Source organism: Echinococcus granulosus (genome assembly GCF_000524195.1).
Source record: "Echinococcus granulosus chromosome Unknown EG_S00045, whole genome shotgun sequence".
Classification (NCBI taxonomy): Eukaryota; Metazoa; Platyhelminthes; class Cestoda; order Cyclophyllidea; family Taeniidae; genus Echinococcus; species Echinococcus granulosus.
Window position 1 is genome coordinate 89,973 of NW_020170425.1, and position 26,197 is coordinate 116,169.

The 26,197-nt window shown below is 38.2% G+C and overlaps 1 protein-coding gene across 1 annotated transcript; it reads right to left on the bottom strand. All coding sequences in view use genetic code 11, as the record gives it.

Moving 5' to 3' along the window:
- Positions 1-710: 710 nt before the first annotated feature.
- EGR_05729 (Liprin-alpha-2) lies at positions 711-24,713 on the bottom strand (the record flags this gene model as incomplete). The annotated part of the gene is made up of 21 exons (XM_024494978.1): positions 711-990; positions 2,100-2,283; positions 2,791-3,052; positions 4,218-4,454; positions 5,396-5,477; positions 5,969-6,265; positions 7,026-7,243; positions 8,857-9,162; positions 13,011-13,304; positions 13,586-13,713; positions 15,406-15,709; positions 16,051-16,368; positions 17,214-17,390; positions 17,880-17,981; positions 18,710-18,774; positions 18,897-19,071; positions 20,111-20,326; positions 21,714-21,815; positions 23,179-23,268; positions 23,608-23,805; positions 24,681-24,713. 21 exons carry the CDS (start codon positions 24,711-24,713, stop codon positions 711-713), a joined length of 4,068 nt encoding a protein of 1,355 aa, XP_024350571.1.
- Between the last annotated feature and the right edge of the window lie 1,484 nt (positions 24,714-26,197).

Here is a 26,197-nt window from a genome sequence, read left to right on the forward strand (position 1 = left end):
ATGGAAAATGTAAACTTTAAGTTGCTAATAGAATGCATATATAAATATATGTATTGAAGGCTCATTACATTGGTCAGTAAAATATCTGGATTTAAAAATGAGGAAAATATTTCCACTAGGATAGAAGTTCCTATGAAAAAAGGTTGTGGATTTCCAAGTTTTTATTGGGATTCATTCTTTAGAATAGTTTAAATAGATGGTATTTGAGTTATGGTGTAAATGGAACAGAATTATCTAGTTTTTAATCCGGTGTAATCTTTTTTAGGAACTGTAAAGATTATCAAACAGATAATATTAACTACGCAATTCCTATGGCTGCCGCTTTACCATTGACAGTTATTTTCAGTTTCGAATCAGAACTTCTTGCTTCTTGACGTGTCACTAAAATCCGATGCAGAAATAAGTGTTGATCTACTATAAACATAAGTGATTGAACAAGGACCGGTTCCAAGGTTCATCATTATGAAACAGATCGTGTAAATATTTGGCCAATAAACTTTCCCCTAGTAATTTTGCAGATTGATTTACTATTATTAAATAAGTGTGATCTGGTGGAGTATTGTCCCCTTATCGCAAAACAGCAGCGTATAAGTTCGGGAAAGTTCCACAAGCTCGCTAAGAGCCCAAACTCTTCCCGCTGTCGTAAAAGTAAATTAAAGCAATTTGCAACTTACATGTCATACACATGATTTAATGAGAAAAACACTTTTTTAGTGGATGTGACTTTTTGCGGAGCCGGTAGAAGGTAGAGCTGGCTTGTTGGTGCTGACGGAGTGTGGCGATTCAGTGAGTGGTCCCCGAGGGGGCACTCCTTTGTGTCCCCGCGGATCCTCCACCTGTACACCCTTCTCCCCCGTTTTCTCATCCCCCCAAGGATAGTCTTCACCTCTGTCATCTAAGGAAAAGGCCGGGTTGTCCAGATTGATGTAGGAGAGGCGTAAGCTTCGATACGGCTTAACCAAATTGAAGAGGTGATATTCGAGCAATTCCCTGAAATAAGAAGACATGAGAACGCACTAACCTAGCAACCCCCAAAAGATGATATTTCATATTTAGCATATCAAATAACCTATGAATTTCATAATGAAGGTCTACTTGAATTTAAGAAGACAATAATCCAAAAATTATGTGTGAGCATTTTCCGGAAAAGAGTTTTGACTTTTCTAAACTTTGAATGACAAAGTTGAAATAAGATTGTCATACTTTTAGAAATTATTCATAGATAAGGGAATGACTGTTATCCAAAGGATGTCATCAGTATAAATTAAGACTGGCTTACTTCAACGTTCACAGTTTTTGGACTAAAGAAGGTGGTAAACAATTACTGGATCACTAGAAATCGTACACGCCTTTGTACACATTTTCCAACATAATGAATACGTATTTTAAGACTCATTCAAGTTCTAACTGCTAACTATAACATTTGCCCGTAAATTCGCTTGAATAACATTTAAATACCTTTAATAAGAAGCTCAGAATTCATAAAAGAGAATAAATGGATTCAAAAACTTTATATTAGAATGATTCCAATTATGACAGCACATGTTAATTTGCCAAATTATATTAACCATACGGAATCTTCACAATGTCTACTTGCCATTCATGATGTGGACACCCGTATAGTGATGAGCTCTGCCACACAAATAGCTAAAGGAAGCCTTTTGACTAGAATTCCTGCGCTCAAATTCACTAAACTTGTCTACGCACTGAGGAAAATATTCACGATTGAGAGCTTTTTTGGCGAGGATACAGGCCCGAGCGTGAGATCTACGCTTCGAAGTAGTAGATTGTTTTCATAATGATACATTAAAGAATTGTGTTTTAAAAATCATGCGTATGAGCTCTTCTATTAAATAAAGAGATTAGGGATGACAGGTTCAAAATGATTCAATAAAAAGTAAGCCTTTTACTTGCATAATTTCCCCCAGAAAATTCTACTTCAGTAAGACTTAGCCAATACGGTATTTTAAAGAAATAGCTTTATTTATACACTCTTTTACCAAAGTTGGAACTGGAAGCGAGCTTGCTACATACCATCTGAGACTGATGAGAGCGTAAACCTTGTTTACTCAAAAAAGGTGGTGACACATCGGGCATACCTGGCTTCTATGTTTGAATCCGGTACTTGCAGCATCATGGCTAGAGTGGGGGTGTTCATGTCCGCGTCGAGGGCAATCACGGCGCCGTGCAGCCCCGACTGGTCGAGACTGATGCTCGTATTGGTGATGCCCAGAGAGGACAGCCAACTAGTCACGCGGTCATTCGTCCACACAATCAAGTCTGCTCCAGAGAAGGCAAAATAGCTTAAATCGCATCAAACTGCTACCTTATTTTCTCATTCAGGGGCGACTCCTTGCAGGAATGCAGTTTATTGGTTTGTACCAAATTAGAAAATTAAACAGGCGATAATCGGCGATACGTCCCATTTCGGGATGATATTGATGTTAGATTTAAGTATATTGGCCCGTTCTTCTTTATGTGCAGAGGAATCATGTTTTATAATAAATCAGTATTTCAACAGCATGGGAGTTTTTCATGACCCCCACGGATTTATTCCATACCACGGACAATTGTGGATAAAGAGATTCTCATCTCAATGAGCTAGGATACTTAAGAGCACATAGTACTAATGTAACGAATGATTATTCTAGAATTAAATTAAATGAGTATTAAAGGAAATTCTAAATATTGGGGTTTACGCAATATGAAATCCATTTCTGCAGACTGGGGAAATTCTAAACATGTAATTGTTTTGGGCACACGCGTAGGACGTGATGTGAGAATCATTACCATTGTCCTTGTTCAGACATGCAAGTCGGCGTTCTTCGATGGCATCGAGATCGTAGTTGAAGCGCTTAAGCAAGGCGATGCCACATTGGATGCTGAGGCGATGGAAGCCGTCAATCACCTTGAGGTGCAGTCGCAGGTCGCGTTTAGTCAGATGCTCCAGCATGCGACCATCGACGAGGCACTCCATGAACTGGCGTCGGTACTGGGTCAGACCGAGGCTGGCCAACCACACGTTGCCCACCCACTCGTGGTTCAAACGGGCCTGTCAGGCAACATAAAGCACTTTCAAAGAACTTATCGAAATCTTAATTCGTGACAATGATATATCAAATGGATGTGGTAAGATCAAGTAGAGCTATCACAGAGTTAACAGTACTGCACACGATTAAGGCATTTAAATACGTACAAGACAAAGGGTGTCGACATCTTAGTGCCAATGTGGGGTTACACTAGATCCACGCTGCTGAATGAAGAGTAACTATTGTAAAATTGCTTAAGCAATTTTTTAACACTCCTGCATAAATCAAAAATGTGAAAATAAGTAAAAAAAAACTAGGTTTGATTTCACTGAAAACTTTTACAAAAAACATTTTTCACTAATTACTTCCAGGTCCTCTACCATCATTTTGGCATTAATCATGAGTCTTGGGGAATGAAAATGCTCTCTTTCATGGCAAATCGTGGGAAATCTTTGATCAATTTCCAGCAACAAAGAAGAGTTAAATTTCCATATAAGATTGATTTAATTGTCGGGCCATGCTGAATTCTAATATTGGCAAAAAATTTCACTCCCCGCCTCTTGAGGGTGCCATCGTACTTGATTTACAAATATACTCGTAAACTAGTAGTGACGCTAAGAATTTTAGCAAAAATAATATTTAGAATGAAGTAAGAAATACAGGAATTTACTTTATGGAGACAAACAAAGTACTAGGGCTAACATTTTGGTCAGCATTTTGAAGTAAAACCGAGGATCTAATGCTTTTACCAAATAAAAGGATTAACAAGAATAATTTAGCAATATCAAATTGTAACATTTTTGACAATTCATTAGTAAGATGAAGACAGTTCGTACCTATTTAAAGGCATTGCTATAAAAAAATAGGTGAGGTAGGAGTGTCTTTTGAAACCTTCTACGGTATGCATAAAATAGAGAAGTGCATATCTACACATAAGTGAATATATGTGGAATAATTGTAAATGTGTAGATTCATGTTTGGACTTAAAAAGTCAAATGTGTTCGTCAATACAGTAATCAGTCATTTTAAAATCAAGAATATAAGGTAATGCTAAGAAAAACAATACAAATTTGTCGTTTCACCATTTATAACCAGAATAGATTAGCCGGAAGCCAGAAATTATAAAAAGTACCCAAAATATCACTTTTAAGTGCAAATAGTGCGATTGGGGCGGGAAGCAGATGATACCTGGGGGAGAGGTAGGTCGGTGGGTGGTGTGCCAGTGCTGTGGGTAGGCTCAGAGGGATCGGCGTTGGTAAAGGCGATCATCTCTTGTATGGCAACACGAAGTTTCAGCCGGTGCAGGGGATTGCTTATGCCCAGCTCACGCTGTACCTCCTGATCCGAGAGTGAGGCTATCATTCCGCCGCAGGTGATGTTCGCCCGACACGCCGCCACGTACCACGCTGGCATGCCGACCCAGTGCTAAGTCACGCAGCAAAAGGTGATAGTGCCCCTTTTAGCAAAGTGATGGAAGTCAATTCGATACCGTTTGCGACTAATGACTTGCGTGTGTAACTTAAGGATTACTACAAATAAGTCGTCTATGACTGTCGAGTAACGCCATTCAGGCAAAGCCAGCATCATTACCAGTATAAAAATTCAAAAAATTCTGATTTCTCATTCTTTGAGACTTTTTTAAAGTTCATTGTACTTTTAACGAAAGACGGGTAATGACTCATTTTTATTTTGCTGTTACGATAAGAAGGCTAAATTTTCCCAAAAATACCTTTTTACAGCAAAACACAAATTCCACACACTCTGGCCTTAGTGATTATCTTCTGACTCATTCGCTACTAAGCATTGCATACAAATGTGCGAAAGACATGCAAACGAAGTTTATCGAGATCCAAAAGGAATGTTTACTCAGATTGTATTAATATCTTATTCAGGCAATAGAATTAAAGCTAGTTTATACACACTGTAATCCTTTTTGACACGTCCAAACACTTTGTAGGAAACCTAACATGTTTCATTGCACCCAATGCTATTATTAAACGCAGCACTAAAATGAATATCACAACGGAGCTCAAGTCACTTTCAGGCAGTACACCAATTCAGTAATTTTCCAAAAATCCCCTAAAATTGAAGGGAATTTGCTATGTGGCATAAAATATAATAGTACAAAGAGAAGGTGGTGAAAATATTGGATTAGATGAAATAAACCGATGAAAAATGTGGCAAACTAATACGAATTCCCATCAATCGGATTAGTTTCATTATAAAAAATTGCAACACTTTAGGCTAAAAATGCAGCTCTTATGTCTGCACACAAATTTGTGCCGAATGCCATTGCTAGGGAAAAGCAAAAATATGGGAAAAAGGATTATTGAAATTAAACCGCTTTGTAGATGCCAGTTAGTTACCTCAAGCCATGCAACAACTGTGGCAGCATTCCACATTGCAAAGGGTATTTTCACACTCAGAGCCGTCTCGATCAAATCTTCTCTGTAATGAAAATTTCGGTTTAATTCCAATGCTTTAACTGAACATATATTTCATATAAGGAGCTCCCGTATAAATGGACATTTGGGAATCAACTTGCCCTCTTTGCCACCGTTTCTCTTCCTGTGAAGGGTGTGGAGCATATTGACTACTACTCTGTACAGTATCACGCACCACGTCTCGGGACAGGCTTCTGTCTGTAAAGTAGAAGTTGAAAACCCGTAAACATAGTGCAATAACGACTTGCTTTAAACCCAAAGAAGACTAGTAAATGGATAGTGAGTCCCATTAACGACACATTAATCATCGAATCAGATCCTACTTTCAAGATTTACCAGTTATGAGCCAGATGTAGCAACCTTGCAAGGGACCAATTTATAACTAATACCTAGAAAGTAGTTACAAAACAATTTCCTAACCATTTTCTCGGCTTCGGATGATAAAAATGTATTTTGTTAATGTAAGTCAAATGCGACACTCGTTTTAAACAGTACTTTGAGCAGATGAGATCATTACGCATACTTGGGTCTTCATTACTCCATTGTCTCCTAGGAACTAAGGGTTCGTGCGCGCAGTGGCTAGGGTGAGGTACAAAGGCATTTTCCTCCTGCTCCTTAACCCGATGTCGAGCGCTTGGCTGTCGTTGCCCGCGTGCGTCCGCACCCGCGACCTGAGCCACAGCGTCGGGTGACTTCAGCAGCCTTGTATTTTGATATATTTGAGACTCTGATGGAGACCAGAAAACTTCGTCGGATCGATGGGTTATTCGAGCCTTCTCGTGGGTTCCACGTCTAGAAGTAAGAAAAATTGAACCAAAATCGAAAATTATTTGACAGTTGTAACTGCATGTGCTGTTTATGGTAGTATGCAATGCGCATATTACATGCTCTAAAACCTATTGCCATTTCAAATCATGTGGTCTGATGCATTTCCAAATGGAATAACCCTGCCAATTCATGTCAAATTGGACGGCTAAAAGAGATAGTAGTGACTCTGCGACGCACTTTATTAGCGCTAGGCCAAAATCTGCACATAAAAATAAACCGGTAAATTAAACCACTTTTTGTAAAAAATTCCAATGAATGATGGAAATTTTTTCCTGGATTCTGAAAACGTAATACTTTGCCTGACAAAAGAAAAGAAGGCCGTGTGCGGAACCGTATTCTTTGAAGGCATTTTTGGCTGTATTGCCATAGAAAAGCGCTGGGCTAAATAATAATTTATAAGGCTAAGCACAGCCCAAAAAGCAAGAGGCCTAAAGCTATTATACTTTATTAACATACAAATCCAACATCGTATGCGAGGGGAATTTGAGCATTTTTGTGGAAAGTCCTGAACCGTTTACGTAACTATGTCTAAAAGCAATATTTTACGTATCGTGCTTAATTCATGTCAAGTTTACGCCAATAAGAGATCAAGTAAGTCGTAATTTGAAAAACATTACGTATTTAAGGTTAAAGCGTGATTTCTCACAATTATGGCGATACTTTGTAAGGTAGTCTATACTGTTTTCTCCGAAAACAGATTTCATTGAAATACACTTTGAAGCACCTGGTGTCGCTAGGGGAATACGCGTTGGTGGTCTCCAAGAGGTCGGTTAAATGAGTCGTACCACTGGAAGGAAATCTTGATGTCTGCAACTGCATTGCCGAGTAGTTCCGCTGGTCGGTGTTGCGCACTCGCGAGGGCATCGTTTGCGTGCCGCTCTCATTCGCGCTCCAGCGCGTAGAGCGTGAGGCGCTTTGAGGCATTATAGCGTCATATCCATGCTGTGAAAAGGGAAATCTTGCTAGTGAAATAGCATGTGAGGAGTGTACAGCCAAGAGAGCACTTTGTAGCATTAAAGCTTGAATGTCACTAAACACCTACGTGGAGAACAAATAGAAGCAACGTGGTCACCCAGGTAAGGCACCGTTGCGCGGATCATAACATGCATGGTATGGATCAGATTATACAAAAACTACCCGACAAATCACCCAAGCAATTTGTTTGAGCAATAATTTTTACAATACCAACGAAAAATAATCCATGGAGCTCAGGACTTGACCCACCTTTGAATTTGAAACGGGCTTAAGTTAATGTACGGGTCTACTTAGATCTAATATACTCTTCGGTTAATATTCACTTCATCTATGATGTCGCACGCCGTTTTATTAATAATCAAATAAGTTATATTGTTGTTGAGTAGAGCTGCAAACCCCATATCACACAGCAGTCATGCACAATCAGCATCTTTCAAAATAAACACTTACCAAAAGCTGATGCAAAGTTATCTTTAAATGCAAAATAAGGGGCAGTGAATTATTGCTGGACTGTTGTTCACTAGCCTATACTTTCTCATGCCAAAATATTTATTGCTACTTCCATACAACCATTCATATCCTACCAGAGAAAAAAACCTGAATATAAAGGACTCTGGAGAGTTGTTACAATTGCCAAACAAAATAACCAATGGCTACAAGTAGTAGCTAACCAGCGCTGCAAATGTTTGGCCACGCCTGCATAGGACTAATCGCTGTGGCGTTATGTAAGTTAGACGAGATTAACGCCAATCGATGATAGTTTTTCATTGCATGTATAGCCCCGATCAATTTTTACTTAATATCATAATGATTTCCATGATGAACCGGAATACGTAATAAAATGCATTAAGTGCTCATAAAAGTTTTGGTTTGAATCAATTGCAAATAATTTTTTTTTAAAACTCAAAAGCCTTTTACAATAAACAGATCCACTAATTGTAAGTGCACAATTAAGTATGGAATTTTGGGAATAAAGACAAAAAATCTAAGAGCAGGCTTGCTGATCGATCATATTCAGTCTCGCAAATGGTGTAAAAGGAAGGTACAACGAATACCTTTTTTGGCAGTTGAAAACTGAATGGGTGTGCTCGTCGAGGAATGGCTGGCGGGTGAGCAGCCCCAATGCGTCCTTCGAAGGGGCTAATAGTGTGGCCTCTCTAACAATTAAAGTATACACTAACAACAGTCTTAAAAAGTTCTTAATTGCACACCTTGCCAATGTAGCATGGGATGATAATGTTATCATTATAGTCAAATATGGTCCTAGAGTTATCAGCAATAAATAATGATGGGTTGTTTCATAAAAAATGGGGTTTTGTGCGCTCAATTAAATTTGTAAATAAGTGTACATAGTCACAAATTCAGTCCAAACTCAAAGTTCTGAAGAAGATCATAAAGAGCGCAGTAAAGTTGTGCTTTAGGAAAAACGTTCTGCAAGAAAGGATATAATCGACCAGTAATTCGTGACATACTTAACTAGTGATTAAAACACAGCTAGCAGTAAAATTTCGGTAAAATTTTCTAAATATGTATTTAAAAGACTTTTTGCGCGAGCATAACAGTGAACAACTTCTGCTCACTTGATGTGACCTTAGTTGTGACATGGGTGGAGGGACTACGGCGTCTCCGTCCTCCCTATAGACAACGTCTAAATCCTGGCCCAGAGGTGCCTGCCGAGGTAACGAGCCCGAGGCGTAGGCATTGGACTTGTAGGTAGAGTGCTCCAGGGAAGAGGTGGGCGACCAGCAGCCCATCTGCGCGCCGGCGTCTGCCGTCTCAAAGGGGGTAAAGGCGGAGATGGCAGCGTCCCGGTTACCATGCCTCAAACCGCCACCCACCCGCGAGCGCAGCTCCTTCGCCCGCTGGTCTGTGCTCTTCTTCTCCTCCTGTAAGGGCATTTTCACACCTGCTTCAGTGGTACTTATTTCAGATTCATTAAACCAAGCTAGGTCACAAAGTAAATTAGTGCTGCTAATCATACCAAAAAGTTAATAAAATAATACCTACATTATTCGTACAAACGTCTCTAATTTGTGGCACACATCTTCATATACGATCGCGTCAACTTTATTTACCAGATAAGAGTTACCAAATACCCAAGTTAGCTGTAAGGTTTAGTTTATAAACTTGACGGTCGAAATTCAAGTAAAATCAAAAATAAGTGCATGAATATTCTGAAAAATTTTCTTTTAGTAATTGGTATATCTAAAGGTTCCCCATAAATTCGCGCTACTTGAAAGCTCCATCGAAAGTGGTAATGTGGGAACAGTTGTCAGCCATTGTAAATTCGCTACTACCAGAATTAGAAAAGCTATCAGTCTCCTTGATTCTTTCAATATGTCCTATTTAATGCAGCAACACATTTGCACAAGTTTACTAAAAAATGTTATCAGCAAAGTTGAAAGCATAGTGAGAACCTCCTGTAACAATGGTCCAAATGGACTTAAAGGGATTTCCAAACTCCTAATTAACTTACGGCTGCTGCCAAATAAAAGCAAATTGTAAGCCGATTAACATCAGTTTGTCGTTCAACAAACAGTCAGGCATTCTCGCTAATTTTGACGGTACTATCTAAATGTAGTTTGTTGAATTCTGCGTTTAAATACGCAGGCACCAGATTGTACGTCTGCTCGGCGCCACGGTCTCAGGCCTTCTGTACGCCGGTGAAATATTCTCTGTTATTACCACTGTAACTTCGTACGACCAAGAAGGATTCAAGGCGCTGCATAGGATTGTCAATTGTCACATGCTTTTATCATTTTTCATCAAGTTTTCCCCGCTTTTAGCCCCTAATCTCAAATCATCAGCTCAATTTATGTACACTTTCAACGATACTTAGTTTGTTGATTTTAGTATAATGAACTTGGATATTCAAACGAGAATCTGTGCCGGAAATCCCTCTGCCAAATAAAATATTGGTATCTTTGATATAAAGTGCATAGAGCGTTCCCCCATAGATGAAGTCTGCCTTTGATGATTTTCAAAGTACTAGCCTGTAACTTTGAGCATCAGACGTAACGTCCGTAGGTCATCATAGTTCTCATGGAGATCACAGCAAGGGCAAAGGGCAGCAGTAAAGAGCCAAACATTTCGAGTAAATGCGGACAGCTCTGGTCACGGAGATCCCATCTGCTGGTGGGTCAGTTTAATAATTGGTCCTATTCTGAGTGGCCGAATGGTAGCTGTTACTACCGATCTCCTAATTTGAAATAACAGTGTTCTTACTTTAGCAAGTCAATGAATTTAAGCTTCGCCACGATGTGAAACAATCACCAAATCGTTTTTGTGGAGTCACTTTAGCCATTTCAAATAATGCTTCATAATGGTTTGAATGATTTTTAAAACCAGATGAATTTCTAATTTTGAATTGATCAAAATGATTTCTGAGGAGGTTTCTTTTGACGAACCTACACCTCTACATGAGTCATTTTAGCAACTAATAGAACAAATCCACTCAAATAGGAAGGTCTCTTTAGCCGCACGGACTAAAAGTTAATCAACACGAGAAAATGTTCATCGTGATGGTGATATATTGCATCTCAAAATATAGCCAACGAGAATTAGATGTGGGCATCATTCGCTTAGGTCCTGCTTTTCTGCATATGATGCTCCTGGTATACGGCGGGCATGCAATTCTAGATGTGTGGTGCAGTCGTATTTCAGACGAGGGAAAATTAACCTATTTTTCCGTGAGACTTGAAATGAAAATGCCGATCTGATAATACATGCAAAATTGTTATAATGGAATAAGCGAAACGCGTATTGTTCAATGAAATATTCAATCCAAGGTTGTGCAAATAACAATTTTTAAAATAACCGAGATTTTTCTATTCTGATTTCTATTGTAAATTTTGCGGAGAGAAGAATTTATAGGTGAAAGTGTAAACATATAACAATGATAGACTTGAAATAGGAATGAGACACTCATTGCTATTTGGAAAAGCGAACAACTTTCCGATTTATCCGAATAAATAGCACTAGTCAGTTAGAATCAAGACGTAGGAAGTCACTTTATCACCAAATATCGTTTGACACAAGAGAACTAATAAAATTCTCATTAGTGTATCCGGCAGGAATTGCAGGAAAATCGGTACGTCTGTTTGTCCCAATGTACACAGAAAGATGAGTTTATTACCTGACATAAGTTGCTAAACCATGCTCACCTTCAAGCTCCAACATTAAAGGGGATTGAAAAGCTTGGTATTAAACCTCGCAACTTAAGCTCCTTTACATCCTCCAGACTATCTAATTGGGCTGAAAGTTTACGCTTATGAATTCAACAGAGTAGGCTACGCGCAAATTCTCCCACCTTAGGGCCTTAATAAGCTATAAGCAATAGCAAGGTGGTAGCCCCGCTTGATGCTTGGAATGTCTAAGCGGAATAGCCACAAACAATGCTGTAATCGTTTACGGAGTAAGCGTTTTAAAAAACTCTAGCCGCTTTTTAGGAATTTCTGTGGAAGCATGTGAAAGGTAGTTCCCTACGCTAGTTTTATGTGTGTGGTCCAAATTTACAAGTACAGGCTACGCATTAACAAAAGCAAAATCACTAGTAGTCCGAAATTCTCTCCTTTTAGACAATGCAAGTCATTTTAAAGTGAGATGTCATGCTGTACAGAGCACTAATGGGTCGAGAGTATGAGCACTCTTAGGTGTCATATTCAAATTGTAGGGAAATTAACATCCGATTTTGAAAGACCACATCTTTACCATGGATATCTGTAATCTTGACCGATTTTGAGAGTCAATAGTTAATGAGTATCGCGTAGTTTGAAAACAAGTGAACAAAACTTGTTCCAGAAATATACATCAACAATTCTAAAAGCTGCTTATTTTTTGCTAAATTTGTTCTAAAAATGTGGTAAGCTTAGGGGTAGAATCTACAAAATATTGGTAGTGCGCAGGATGCACAATGCTACTTCATTGAAAGACCAGAACTACAACAGGTGAAACTGGAAAATAAATAGTCGAGGTTCCTAATGCAATTACAACCATGAAAGTCTGATAATTTTTAAATGCATACCTCCCTAGTTTTAGGTGATGTATGAACCAAAATTGGATTTACTATAAAACATGTAGAAGTAAAAGGCAGTTCGAAACCCAGTAATAAACCCAACTTAGGCTCATCCAATGAGCCACATGCCATACAACAATACCCACTACTTCAGGAAAGGACTTAAGTTAACACTTCTGTGATATAATTAGTGCTTTTTAAGGAAAAAAATCTTATCGCAACACTGCCTTTCTCCTCTGTTCCCGGTGGAACAAAGTAAGAGATTTAATTACCATTTCTCAGTAAACTGGAGTAATGTACACGTGACTGTAGCTATATCAGCTTCCCTAATGTATGTAAATAATTAAATCGAAACGCTTACTCAAAAAAAATAGAGAAATGCATAAATACCTCAGAATAGGTAATATAAATTAATCTACGTAATGCTTGTTTCATGACACACAGTAAATGGGAGAACATAACGATCAGAAATGAATAAAAACAAGGATAACTTGGATTAATTAATTTGACTTATCAGTATTTTGTTGGGGAAAAGGGTAGTACTGATGGGAGTAAGCAAAAGGCCTGTAATTTTAACAATAATGTGAAATAATAATCAGAACACTTCAGGATTTCTTTAAAAGTAATGTTGAATAAAAAGGTACAATTACAAAAGGTATAAGTTCAACTGAAATGTCAATTGTACTCATGCTTCCACTACGTTTTTAAAGACAAACATACTTGTATCATTTTTATTTCATCGTTGATCACCTCAAGCTGCTGCTGAATCAGCGTGGCCAAAGCCTGCGGATCTGTCTGCTGAGATTGTTGCTGCTGATTTCCTAGGCCCTTGGAAATAGCGAGCGAGTGGGAAGTATCCATTTCAGGCATTGAGGGCGGTTGAGACTGGCTGTAGTTCTGTGACAGTGAGCCATAGACAACTGACCATGGAATATTGGCGTATTCATTACTCGATTTTCCATTCAGGGGATCCTCTACACAAGCTTCGCTGAATTTTGCAGCAACAGGACCGGGCTAAAGTAGTGATACCAAAAAGGAGTTTAATCCAGAAAAAAATAACCTGATCATAGATTTTGTTCCCTATTTAATTCGTTTTTTTTTTGGTTTGATAAATTTGTCTCGTGCAAGTTACATACAAAACCAGTGTCACGTGTTTTAACGTCAGACCACATTATACTATTGTCAAGAGGTGCTTTGCGTGTGAATGCTGCAATAGTTTAATAAAATATACTGTGAATGAGATATGTTAATAAATATAGATTAAGCGACCTTTTAGCAGACAAGAATAACCGTACTTGATCTGAACTGAGTACACAGTTTGAGATGAATGTCCCTGACTTGGAGGGTGAACTCATTATGCTGGGACGAACCGAATAGACCACAGATGTGGCTGTCGCACTAACCGTGTGGTCGCAAATAAGACCTATGAATAAGGAAGAAATATTAATTATTCTCCTATGTGCAATGATTAGAGGAACAACACTAGCTTGCTGCACAACTACATGCATCGAATGTATATATGCAAGACGCATTAGACCTGGTTGATATGCTGAATGACACGAACTTACGCGCTGCCTTAACTGCTAGTAACAATTAAACCATTTGGGACTTCTTTCCAAAGAACACTTTCTTCCAGACTTGGCGATAGGAGGTCTTTAAAGACTTATGAGACAATACTTACTACCTTTAATATTGGAAGCTTTTATTTAATAATTATATCACAGACATTTATAGCCCAAATCCTTCTCAGATACAATTTTTCATAATTACTTTACTCCTTACCGCTAACAAAGTGTAACTGATCCAAATTGTTAGTTTCCTATAATAGACAGTTTGCAGAGGAAATGAAAACCAGATAATTATTCAATTTCCTTATTCATAACGGTTGCAAGATTAATTATAAGTGGTTCAAAACATTGAGCAACAAAAGAACTTTTTGGTAAGAAATACAGTCATCTATTCACCCGAAGATCATTCAGACAAACTATAACGTGTATTTTATTAAACTGGTATAGTATGCAGAAAGAATCAAGCACTTTGGAGACTTATATATCTTTGAATCATGCAATTTTCCGAGTAGCTTCCACAAGCCCATTTAGAACCCTCATCAAATTGATGCAGTGTTTCCAATTGCTACATTAGCTACGCAGTAGACGCTATGCCTCCTATTGGCAAATCAGTTGCCTACTTTTCCTTACCTTCGTTCATTTACTTCAAATTACAGAAGACTGAACCAAATGCAAAGGGAATGGGTGCGCAATACTGCTGAGGGGAAACACAACGGTGTTTTAAAACACCTTGATGTTCCCAGCCATTCTGAATAACCTCTTCATAGGAAGCAATTAAATGAATGATTTATTTTACCGGTTGACTTCCTATTGACGATTATGACATTTTCATTTGGTACCATTATTTTCCTTTTGCCCCTTTTTTCCACTTTATATTAAATATCAGGGCATTATCCTCTTCATTTCAGGCAGATTCTTGATTACTGACTCGTGGAATTCTATGGCCTGTTTTGAGGGTGCAGGGAAACACCGCTTCTTCACCAGATATGCGTGTGATTCCAGAATACCTGTCGATCTGAATTGAAATGGCATCGTTAAAATGACCCTTAGATTAAAATTACAACAATCAATCATATAACTGCATATATTTTGCGCCAGCACATAGCGGATGGGGAAGACTGCTTAAACATATTGGATTTCATGACCACGTTGATAATAATTTTATACGAGAAACAAAGAAAAGTAAGTAATGGCTTTTTGGGGGCCAATAATATTACACCAACCCACTGAATAGGCTGTTATAAACAGCAATCTCTACAAATCAAGTCGGTAGAATATGTATTTTAGCACAAAAGTCATACGGCAGAAAGTTTAGGTAAGGTGAATGATAGCTTCTTACAAATTCCTTATAATGATTCTTAATGCTTTACTTGTAAGTGCTTAGAGTTAGTTTAAACACTTTAATTGGAATATTGTCTTTCCTTGATACAACTCATGCCAACACAAACACGCATTGCGGACTCACAAAGTGCACAATTATAGGATGATTAACATTTACACCTGTGATGAATGCTTCGGATGCCACTATCGAACGAAAGCCAACATACGTCCGGAAGGATCAACAGCAAGTAGGGCGTCCATGGTGTCGAGGCTGCTTATCCCGTCAGCAGGTGACTTTTGGCGTCCAAGAGGTGAAGAGAGGAGCGTCCCCCCATCGGCAGTCTCGGTCAGTCGGCGGCGCAGATTCGTGGCTTCCTTGGTGAGCGCCTCGCGGTCACTGGTAGCCTCCTCGAGGGCTGAGCGTAGGCGCTCCACTTCGCAGACTAAATCACGCTTCTGCTGCAGCGCCGACATGCGCTCTGAAAGGTGGCTCTGCAGACGCTCGTTGGCCTCCAGCAACAGGGTATCAACCTATTAAAAGTAGTTTTATAAATAGTATTTTACAGTTTTAGGGTAATTTAAATAAATCGGTGCTCCCACTCATTTATTTGTAACCGCCGGGCTCAAAAATGCTGGAAGTCGCCTACATCGTTACATTCAGACCATGCGTATATTTTTAATTGTTATACAAGGAAAAAGTTTTCAGTTTTCACAAATAGATTTGTAATAGGAAACATCATAGATCGGGGATATCAAATCACCTACAAAAAGACTTCTTTGCGTGCTAAATCGGATACAAGGCAAAAAACTGTGTTATGATGAAGCATCAAACTAATTTGACAATACATTGGAGACCATAATAAGGCACGCACTGTTGAGGATAGCCTTTCATTGTGTTCTTCATTTAGCTTCTCCCTTTCGTGAGCTCTGACCAACTCAGAATTGCTATCTTCCAGTTGCTCAGTCAGTTCCTTGATGTGATCCTGTGCGTTGGATAGTTGAAGAGCTAATGTGTTGATTTTGCTCTTCTGATTTATAATTTGCTGTTGGAATTGTGTCACAGAGGGTAAATCGCACTCTTCTTCCTGCTGCTCTAGCTTATTCCCTTCTACGAGGCCTGAGCCTGCCCCGCCTTTTGATTGCTCCATTATTTCAAGGCTCGCCTGCAACCGAGCAACCTTTTCTTCCATCTGAAACAAGGAACTTAGCAATGAAGAAGGTTATTTTACCGGCAGACTACTTAACAACTCTACCAATAATCTGGTTATATAAGCAAATCCATTACTATGGCATTTATTTCTTAGAATAAAAAAACAAAACATAAAACGTAGTAGAAACTTTCCTTTATGCCACCTCGGAAGCAGCCTTATTCAGGTCAAATTTCTTCTATTCAAAATATCAGAAAAGCAGACGCAAAGTACAAAATCGTTTTGAAACTTAATGAATCTCTTTTAAACACATTGTTAAGCTATTGCTGCGAAAAATGGGATTCAAAATTACGTCTGCAATGAGTTAATTATCACCTCTTGAACAGCATTTAATGCCAAAAATTGCTCAGCAATTCCATTATGCTGTTTTACATAGCGTCTGATGGGGCGCTTTAAGGATTTAAGGACACTTTTATCCTATTCAATTGTATAACAATGATGGTTTTGCAAGGGTTCAATCAGATATTTTCAGGACTCTGAACAATTCGATAAAGCAAGGTAAGGCGAACACCGAGAGCCAATCTAATTCTGCATGTGTGTTTCTATTACAAAGTGTGCAATCGTTACAAATTTCGGCATGCGCAACTTTGGCCAAGGAGAGAAGGGTCAATTTGAGGTTGCTTTCAAATCAAGTACTAATAAAAGAGTGCTCTAAAAAGAAATAGATGCACAAAAAACCATCAAAGATCTCTCTTGTTCTAATGAAATAATATTTATCAAGAGGAAAAATACGTAAATTTGCGCGTATTTGTAACACCTGAACATTTCACCTAAGACTTTACTATCATTATTTCACAGAATTAAGCAAAGCCTGACAGCATATTGACCTGCTTTAGTTGCGTAACTTTGCTGGCCAGCTCCGTTCGTAGTTTGTCAGTCTGATTCTGGGCGGCCGCGATCTCGCGTTGCGCACAGAGGCACTTCTGGTCTAGACTAATGATCTTTGCCTCCTGTTGAGTTCGCCTGTTCTCCGACTCAGTGAGCTCTGTGTGCAGTTGGCTTATCTAAGGGCAATATCTTTGACGTTCAGAAACAGGTATAAAATATTGAGGTGTAAAAATACATGACAGACTTTTTGTCGAATTTGGTATTGATATCATCATTCCCAACGCAACAGTCTTCTTTAGCTCGAAATTCCTATTTAATCTTTAGCATTAATTAAATGAGAATAAGTAGTATGTATAAGTCACGAGCACTCATTGCTGAGATGGAGAATTCCATGTACTCATCCACTATTTTGACTAACGATCTCCTATTTTTTGATCTGATCCCCTCCTTTAGTAATTTTCTGTTGTACGAAGCCGCGATATTCCACATAAAAATAAGTTAATAGAGGTTTTTAAAGCAATACTTAATAAACGGATGATAATGGCCGGAACAGATAAATCACCTTAATTAAAAAGGAGTTAAAAGATTCGCAATGTGCTTAGTTGAGTGTAGAATGGTCACGTCTAGACGCTGAAAGAGTAATCTTTAAAAAAGTTTAAATAAACCTGATTATTAGCCCTCGAGAGTTCACGAGAGGAAGAAGTTAACTTCTGCTCGAGTTCATAGCTATGCGCCATGAGTTCTGTGATACGTTGTCCCAGGCTTTCCTAAAAATAATGAAATAAGTAGTGCTACGACTTAGAGCAAGAAAAACTACTAATAATATGGAAAAGGTGATTTAGTAATGTGTTAATTTTTAACTGTGCTTAAAAACGCTTACGAGCCTCGATAGGATTCTTGGAACCAATGCCTAAAGTAGCCATCACGTAGCTGTGGACAATACTTCCACTGTTACATCAAGCTCTCCTGTCTTTGAATATCAATGACCAATAAGCGTTGGTGTCTTGTTTAAACCTTTGTTTACTCCCGCTTTATCCGTAGTAGAGAGATGCATTAATGCTAGGGGAAGAGCAAATATTATACCAAGGACGAAGCCTTTCGTAGACTCAGTCTTCAAACAGCTTCATTGCTGAAAATTTTATTTTGTAAAAACGATTAGTATTTCATTTTTAAAGCGCAGCTTTGAAACAACGTAAATCTTCGCAGGAGGGTTTCTTGATTAAATTTATCAGAGCCTACATTTTGCCCCTTCTCAAAGAATACGAGCAGGAGTATTTTATGTTCACCAGTACAATTTCTTTGCCGTTACAGTCACATCTAGCTGATGTCTGTCCAGCATGATAACTGGACGTCAAAAATGCTTAGTTGAGGTTGGGCAGCTGGGTTTCATCGCCACTTCGGAAGGGTGAGTCATCACCTTAACTAACATAACAGGGCACCTTACGAAGACGAATAGGTGGTCTCGGCCAGGGGCAGAACCTTTGCTTTCACTCACCGAGCCATCCAGAGAACAATCTTGACTTGCTCCTTTAAGAGACGTCTGGCTCAGTAAAGCCATTCCTGAAAAAAGGGGGGAATAAGGAACTTTACAAAGGTGCTAGGTTGAAATGTGTTGTAAGGCAACCATTTTTACATGAAAAGTAAATGCTAGAATAACTTTGTTAAATGAGGACAAAACTTACTTTGATCATATGGCGTATCTGTAATGGTACCAGCGTCCGATTTATCCGTACATTTCTGTGAGACATTGACTGGAGTAGATTTCCCCTCCGTGATGGAATAGTTGGATTTTAACTCCGCAAGTTCCTGCTCAAGTTGCGACGCGCGTGTGATGGCGCTTTTGAGGCGTTCTCGTACCTATGAATTGGAGGAATATGGAGTCTCTACGGTCTTATTAAGAGTACTTATTAGAGACAACAAAATATAACTTGAAAAAATGGAGAATAGGAAGTACATGTAGTAAATTTGTCCTTGTATTCCATCAGCTGCAGGAGTTTTTCTATGTATGGTTGATTCTTTTCAAAAGATGCTCAAGAGATCGCAACAAATAAACATACCAAAATCAAGTGCTACGAGAAAGGGTGATAGTAATAAATTAGTAAATACTAACAAGAAAACATGTTGCTTAGATTCTAAATAAGAGAATATTACTAGGAAAGATATTTAAAGTGCATAATAATGGCCTAAGATTTTTCTTATAAAATTAGACTAAACCCTTGAATACGCTTTGCAACCGCATGTATTTAAGAATGGTCTAATTCTACTGCGAAATGCGGGATTTCAAAAAAATCAGCTGCCAAATAAGTCGAACGAAATGTCATTCTAGTTTTTTTCACTAGTTTGGGAATTCCAGTTAAGTTCTTTGTTACTAATGTTTCATTACGATGATGGAACCTGCGATGTTCGGTATCGTGGTACTCAAAAAAGTGGTAATATTTCATGCGGGATACTAAAGATGACAAGTCAACTTTGTACTACACTTAACAGTCATTTTATAACCAAGATGATAACCATGCTTAAAGTGTTTGGGATTGTTAGTGAAGTGTTGCTATTAATATGCATTTTGGCATTGAAAGGAACTTACATGAGTTGAGGTTAGAGTGAGTAATCTTCTCAAACAATACTGTTAGTGCTTATATATCCGGTACGTTAAAATTAAGTGATTATTGAAGACCAGTCTCCTGAGAAATGCAAATATCAACCAGTTTCTGCCATGCACACATTTAATTGTCTGAGCAGTACAAAAGGTCAATGCTTGGCCTGTTTATCGCCATAACGTAGTCGAGTGTGACAATAAATGACAACTACTGTGTATCCGCATCGTCGGTCTAGTTATTAGTTTCATTAGTTTAAAGAATAAAAGTTTTATAAAATCATTAATTGGCTATCCACGCACCTTCTCATCTAATGCTTTGTGATGCTCAAAGAGGGATTTGAGGGCCTTAAGGACCTCGACTTCCGAGCTGATTCCACTAGAACCGCCAGCTGCATTTCCATTGTAGTCATCACCGCCTGGGATTGTTATAGCAGTGAGGTTGTGCCTCTTAACTACTGTCATCCGCAGAGAGCGCTCGTGGCGGGATACTAAACACTCAAGATGTTCCAAAAGAAGCTGTTTGAAGAGAAAAAGGGTGTACTTTTAAAGATGAATAGCTTTAAGTAAGGTAACAACCTTAATAAAACTAACTCGATTTTCAACGTTATACTGGGTAAGATATAAGTGAACTATTTTCAGTGGTATCTGGGGCCTTTCTACCTACTTTGAGGAAGAATTTTCAGCATTCTAAAAGGTTCTAGTTTTTCCTTTAAGGATAGACGATACTTAAATTCGCGTGCGACGCTATTACCATCTGTAACCTATTTACCTGATAAAATGCAACGACAGTGACTGTCCCATGGGAGGTAACCTACTTCAGACACCTACGGGGCTGGCCATCATCAACTACTTGGACAACCAATTTAGAGGCACAGAACAATTATTTATAATGTAATCAATTGTAACTTGGATTCTCTTGGAGATGTTGATACCCAGACCCTTCATAATCTCATTCAAAATGGGGGCAAAGGATGAAAATACAGTGCCTGAGAAATTAGTATATTAAATTTTACGACTTAGCTTTGTGCGAGAATTATGGAGGAAGTTAAAGTTCCTGTTACAACTACTAATCCCAACCAGGTGATTCGTACCGTTCATTTCGGTTAAAGTAGATGTGAAATGGAATTGAAAGGGTTGCAAGGTATCACTGTAAAACGCATTGTTGCGAACCCAGTGTCACTGTTAATTTCCATTACTACAAGTGTTAGAGCTTTTAGCGTAGTCGTACGTTTACTTTATAAAAATGTTGATCAGGAAGTCTAACTAATACCAAGCTCGTAACTGCGTCAACTTGGGTTACTTTAATTTTTCGGAGGAAAAAAAGCACTTTGCTTAATTCCAGCATGCGCATAACATACTTATCAGAAGATGACAGTAACATTAAATTGTAATATTAATGGTACAGTTCCACAATAAGACCCTTAAATGAAAACCCTCTTATCTGTCATAAGAAATGGCATATAAACTAATGTAGCAGTATGCAGCTCACATAACAAAATTGCCTTCTGCAAAAATGAACAAGAAATCGTTTCTAAACTTCGCCGAAATTGGGAAATAAGGGGTATCATTTGTAATATGCAACGCAAAATTGGTGCAATCATTTACTTCACTTAAATTCTAATTACTGTGAGCTGATGAGTTACTTCGATTACGTCCAATATGGCCCACCATCAACTCGGATTTTACGGATCTTCATAAATACTTGCAGATCAGATGTTCCAGAAGGTAAACACTTTTCTTTCGAAATTTTTTTACGAATTCTGATAACATTAAAGATGAAGTAAGCCATATTTTCGTCTATCGAAATAAGCACAATGCTATTCTATCATCCAGTAGCATCACTATTATCGAAAGGGCTCCTTTTTCCTGCGCTGTTTAGAATTGCATGTACAAAAAGGTCTACCCGTGTATTATTGCGTTCTGCCTTTAGCTCTAGAACCTCCTCTGTACGCTGAGCCAGTTCTTCCTTTGTTGCGTTCAGCTCCCGTGTACAAGCCAAAATATCCTAAAGTTTAAGCGGATAGAGATAGCAGCAAATTTTTTCAAAAAAAGCATTAGACCTAAACGTGCACGACATCGGCTCCGCTTACATTAATGCAACACAGTAATACTACAAAAAACATATTAATAATACAATGCAACAAATTTACTAAATATATATGACTAATGTGAATCAGAAGCAACAATATTAAAACAGTCAAATTCGCACTTGTCCATCAGTTAACAAGATTCAAAGAACGTGTATCCAAAATATTCGGAAAGGAAAGATAAAATTGCAAACGTTTGGTTAGTTAATATCCTGGCTTTACCTTTAAACACTACAGCATGGTTAATTTGAATTTAAAGTTCTTGTAAAGGTGGGTAAAAACAAAATCACGAGTCTAAACGCAGTGACTCAGACGTCTTATCAACTTTTCCCATAATTCAAACTGATTTCAACCACTGCGGTGTCATTTTAACTTAGTACACATTGATAGGAGTGCAAAAAAGTGCTTCAAGTGAGTATTATGGTTTTAGTCTTCTGACAACGGTAGAAAAAGCCCTATTGACCCAATTTACATAAATCGCGACCTAGCAGACCAGCTGCCATCAATATCTGGAAGGCCGTATGAATAGAAGAAAAAGTGAGCATTAAGTCGCAGTTAAATGCATTAAACCGGCCCTCTGCAGCATAACCAAACGTTAACAAGCGTTGTGATATGCTGGCAAGTATGCACGACTCATTTTAATACTGCATATAATGATACTACTCGCATTGAGTTTGCAAATAATTCTGGTCGTTCAAAAGGTAGGGGTATAATATCCTACTTGAGGTATGTGCTTCCATCCAATGTGGCTTTTCTATAGCTGTGAACCTCATAACATGTGAGAAATCCCCTAATAAATTCGGCATTTAAACACATGATTACACCCAATCAAATGGATAGTGTAGGACACCAAAATTTGTTTTTGAAACAGGAACCTAATTTTGTCTTTTATGGATATGAGTTTTGGCACCAAAGCGCAATAAACAACAAAGTTACACGTTATTAAATAAAGTCACCTAAAAGTAGGGTTTTGCATTTTCACGAAGTATTAAACGCGTATGCATTAGAAACACTCTCAACATAATCAACACATTAATTACTCTTAAATGGCTTCTGTCTACGATGCATTGCACGAAAAATTTATTCACTCATGTGCGAGGATGCATATCTGTAAAATTTACCCTGTCAGGCAGCCTCATGGCAGCACGCCTGCTAGTAGTATCAAAGCATTTATTTATATGGGTCATTTAAACCGATTTTCCGTGTAGGCGCAAGTTAGTTTTAAAAAATTGGTTAAAGACAAGAGAGATTAGTCTTTAGGCATGACGGCGTAAAGCGCACGTGCTGTCCCATACGCGTAGTCAATGGGTACTGCTCATTCGACTTCAAGGTCGAATGAGCAGTACGCGCGCAATTCCCAAATCGATGCTCCTGAAATTGAAGTCGCAGCAGAACGAGCCGGAGACAGTTCCGTTTACCCACGGACGCACTCATTGCTCCTTGTTGTGCATAAGTAGCACTGTAAAGAGTCGATATTTTATAGAAATCTTTAAAATTGACTGGGACCTACTCGCAATGAGTGTTTAAGATAGAATCCCAGGGCCAAAATTGAGCATATATACACAAACCATTCCATAGGTGTCAGATTATTAAACTTAGTTTGCCACGTAAAACCCAGTAATTCTAAAAGTTGGGGAACCAAACGCGCATAAAATCTAAGGCGTGAAATTTGTATAAACTGTGCAAGCGTCAGGGGAGGAATAAACTCACAGGGGGAACGACGCTTGACAATTGTTTCTGCAAGCCATCCCTTTCCCTTTCAACGTCTCGCATACGAAGCTGAACAGCTTGCAATTCCTCACGAGCCTCTTTTAATCCTACCATTAATCTGTCCCGCTCATCTAGCATACTAAGAAGCATATCTTCCACATTTCCGCCCTCTCCACTCAACTGAGAATCACGGTCGACCTGTGGGAGTAAGCAGATGAAATTATGCAAAGTATATTAGTCTTATCTTTTTTCCGGACTAGGGAATTAACAGGGGACGTACGCCATCATTTTGAGGTAAAACCAAAGTTTTTGTTACGCAGTTTTTCCGCACCATTAGTCACACAAACGTTGTTTCTTCCACTTATAGCCCAAAAATTTACCAACCAAGACCTTTTGACTTAAGCTCTTTCAATATTGACAATGGGTTGTGAACACCTTGATATTGTCTCTTGAAGCATTCATCAAAATCTAGATGGATCTGCATTGCAAATGGGTGAGCATTTCTGATTTATACCAGATTCCCCTCCTGCATTTTTCAATCAGTTCTCTGTATTATCAATTAGACACATCGTGTCATAAAGGATACACGATTCGTGAGCCTAATTATACCCGTTTCCGCAAATTCGGTTTCACTTTTTAGCTTTCCATGACTTGCAATCTAATAAATTTATTCAGTTGTAGTAAAGTTACGATGCTCGCAACACTTAGTTGAAAACACCATTGACTAGTATTTGATTAAACAGTCGCTAGGTTAAAGAATAGTAACCAAGTTGTTATTGTGTTTTAAGACGTTTACTCATAATAAACACAAAAAATGAAATAATGCCAGTTTTGCTCATATGATGCTCCGTGTATTCAACAAAAAGCTAAATTTCAAAGGAATTTTGGTTTAAAATGAAAAAAATAGCATTTAAATGTTGTAAATAAGAAAATAAAGTAAAAACAGCTGCAGAAGCATAGTAGACGGAGGATAAAATACACGTTCTGACCTAATCGATACAAAATAACGATTTCTTTATATAAATATTAACTACTTCATTAGCCAAGCTGACTCTTCGCACATGCAAACTTACCTGAGTTAGGGCATCCTCCGGAATGGTAGGCATAACGTCACACATTTTATGTTAGGATAAGGTTGGTGTTAGTTCCGATCATTCGATTACATAAACGCATGATATGTCGTAAACCTACAGTTAAAAACCTATCTTAAATAACAGGTGTTTCAAATGATGGGTATTTCCTGGGAATGGAAATGTTAAATGGTAAAAATGACACCAGTATAGTTTCATCAATAGTTAAGTGCAAGAATATCCTTTAAAAAGCCACGGGTTTCAACGAACCCAGTTTTTTGCAAGATTCGTATATATATATATATATGTTACAGATAAAATCCATACCCACAAAATAACAGGACTTCAAAAAATACACTTGATGAATGCATAACAAAAAGGCCAGGTTTAATTCTGAGCAATACCATTTCAATAAAATCTTATTTTTGATAGGCATAAAAACAAAGCTGGTAAGATATTTTTTAACCTTAATTATATTTCTGCACAGTAAATGCCCCATAACTTAGGCCTTTTTAAGAGTAAAATTGCAGGTGACTTTCAACCAAATTCCACTTCTAACGAAAAAGAGCCAAAGTAGTTTTAAGTTATTTGACTTTAAGAAAGTACAGGATGCTTTCTGTCAATGTATAGAAGGGCGTACGGAAATTTTTCACAAAAACGTAAAGCACTCTGACATCCCCATTTTGTGAACTGTGTTTACTAAAACAATTCATAGAACGTATACTTTTGCACAGCCTCTTTAAAAAACATTCTACAATTTTGAAGCAAAAATCCAATAATAAATAGCAAATGTAGGCAGTTTTAAAAACTCCAAGAGTGCATCGCCTAAATGCATTCAAGCACAGCATACAAGATAGACAAAATTGCAAATAGAACACAAGTGCTGGACGCAAAAGCAATTACTATCGTTTAAGTATGCAAAGTGAAACCAGTTAAGGTTTATTTGTATTGCATAAATGGAATAATTACCGAAGGAGAAAACAAAATATGAGTAGGGTGGTGGGAAATGACCTTGGTCGCAGTCTACTTAAATTGCCACACTAAATACATGATGGTTATGGTAATTCTAAACATACAGAAGATTTTCGATCACAATTGAGCAATTTTAAGCAGATGAGGTGCATTTCATGCTAATTTTTAAAGACGAAACCTATCTATTGACATCCGTGTGAGAGATGGTGTAAAAAAGTACTTGGCCGTAAATTTTTGGCAAGTTTCTTATTTTTATGCATATTTGTTGTATGGGATTATTTTGTGCTTTGTATGTAAACGTTTTTTGCATATTTTAGCTCTATGCCTTTTATTAAGCTTGTTAATGACCTGTTTTATATTACGTATTCCCAGGGGGCGTGCCCCTCATTTATCTCCCCCTCTCCGACCTTCAAACTCCCAGAACGAACACGTTGATCTGGCAGGAACGTGTCTATCGGTCAGAGGTAACGGAAACCAGTAAAAGTTTCTGGTAGACTAGAAAATGCAACTGCTTGTTTCGGTGGTGTTGGTGGATGGTTAAGGGCTGA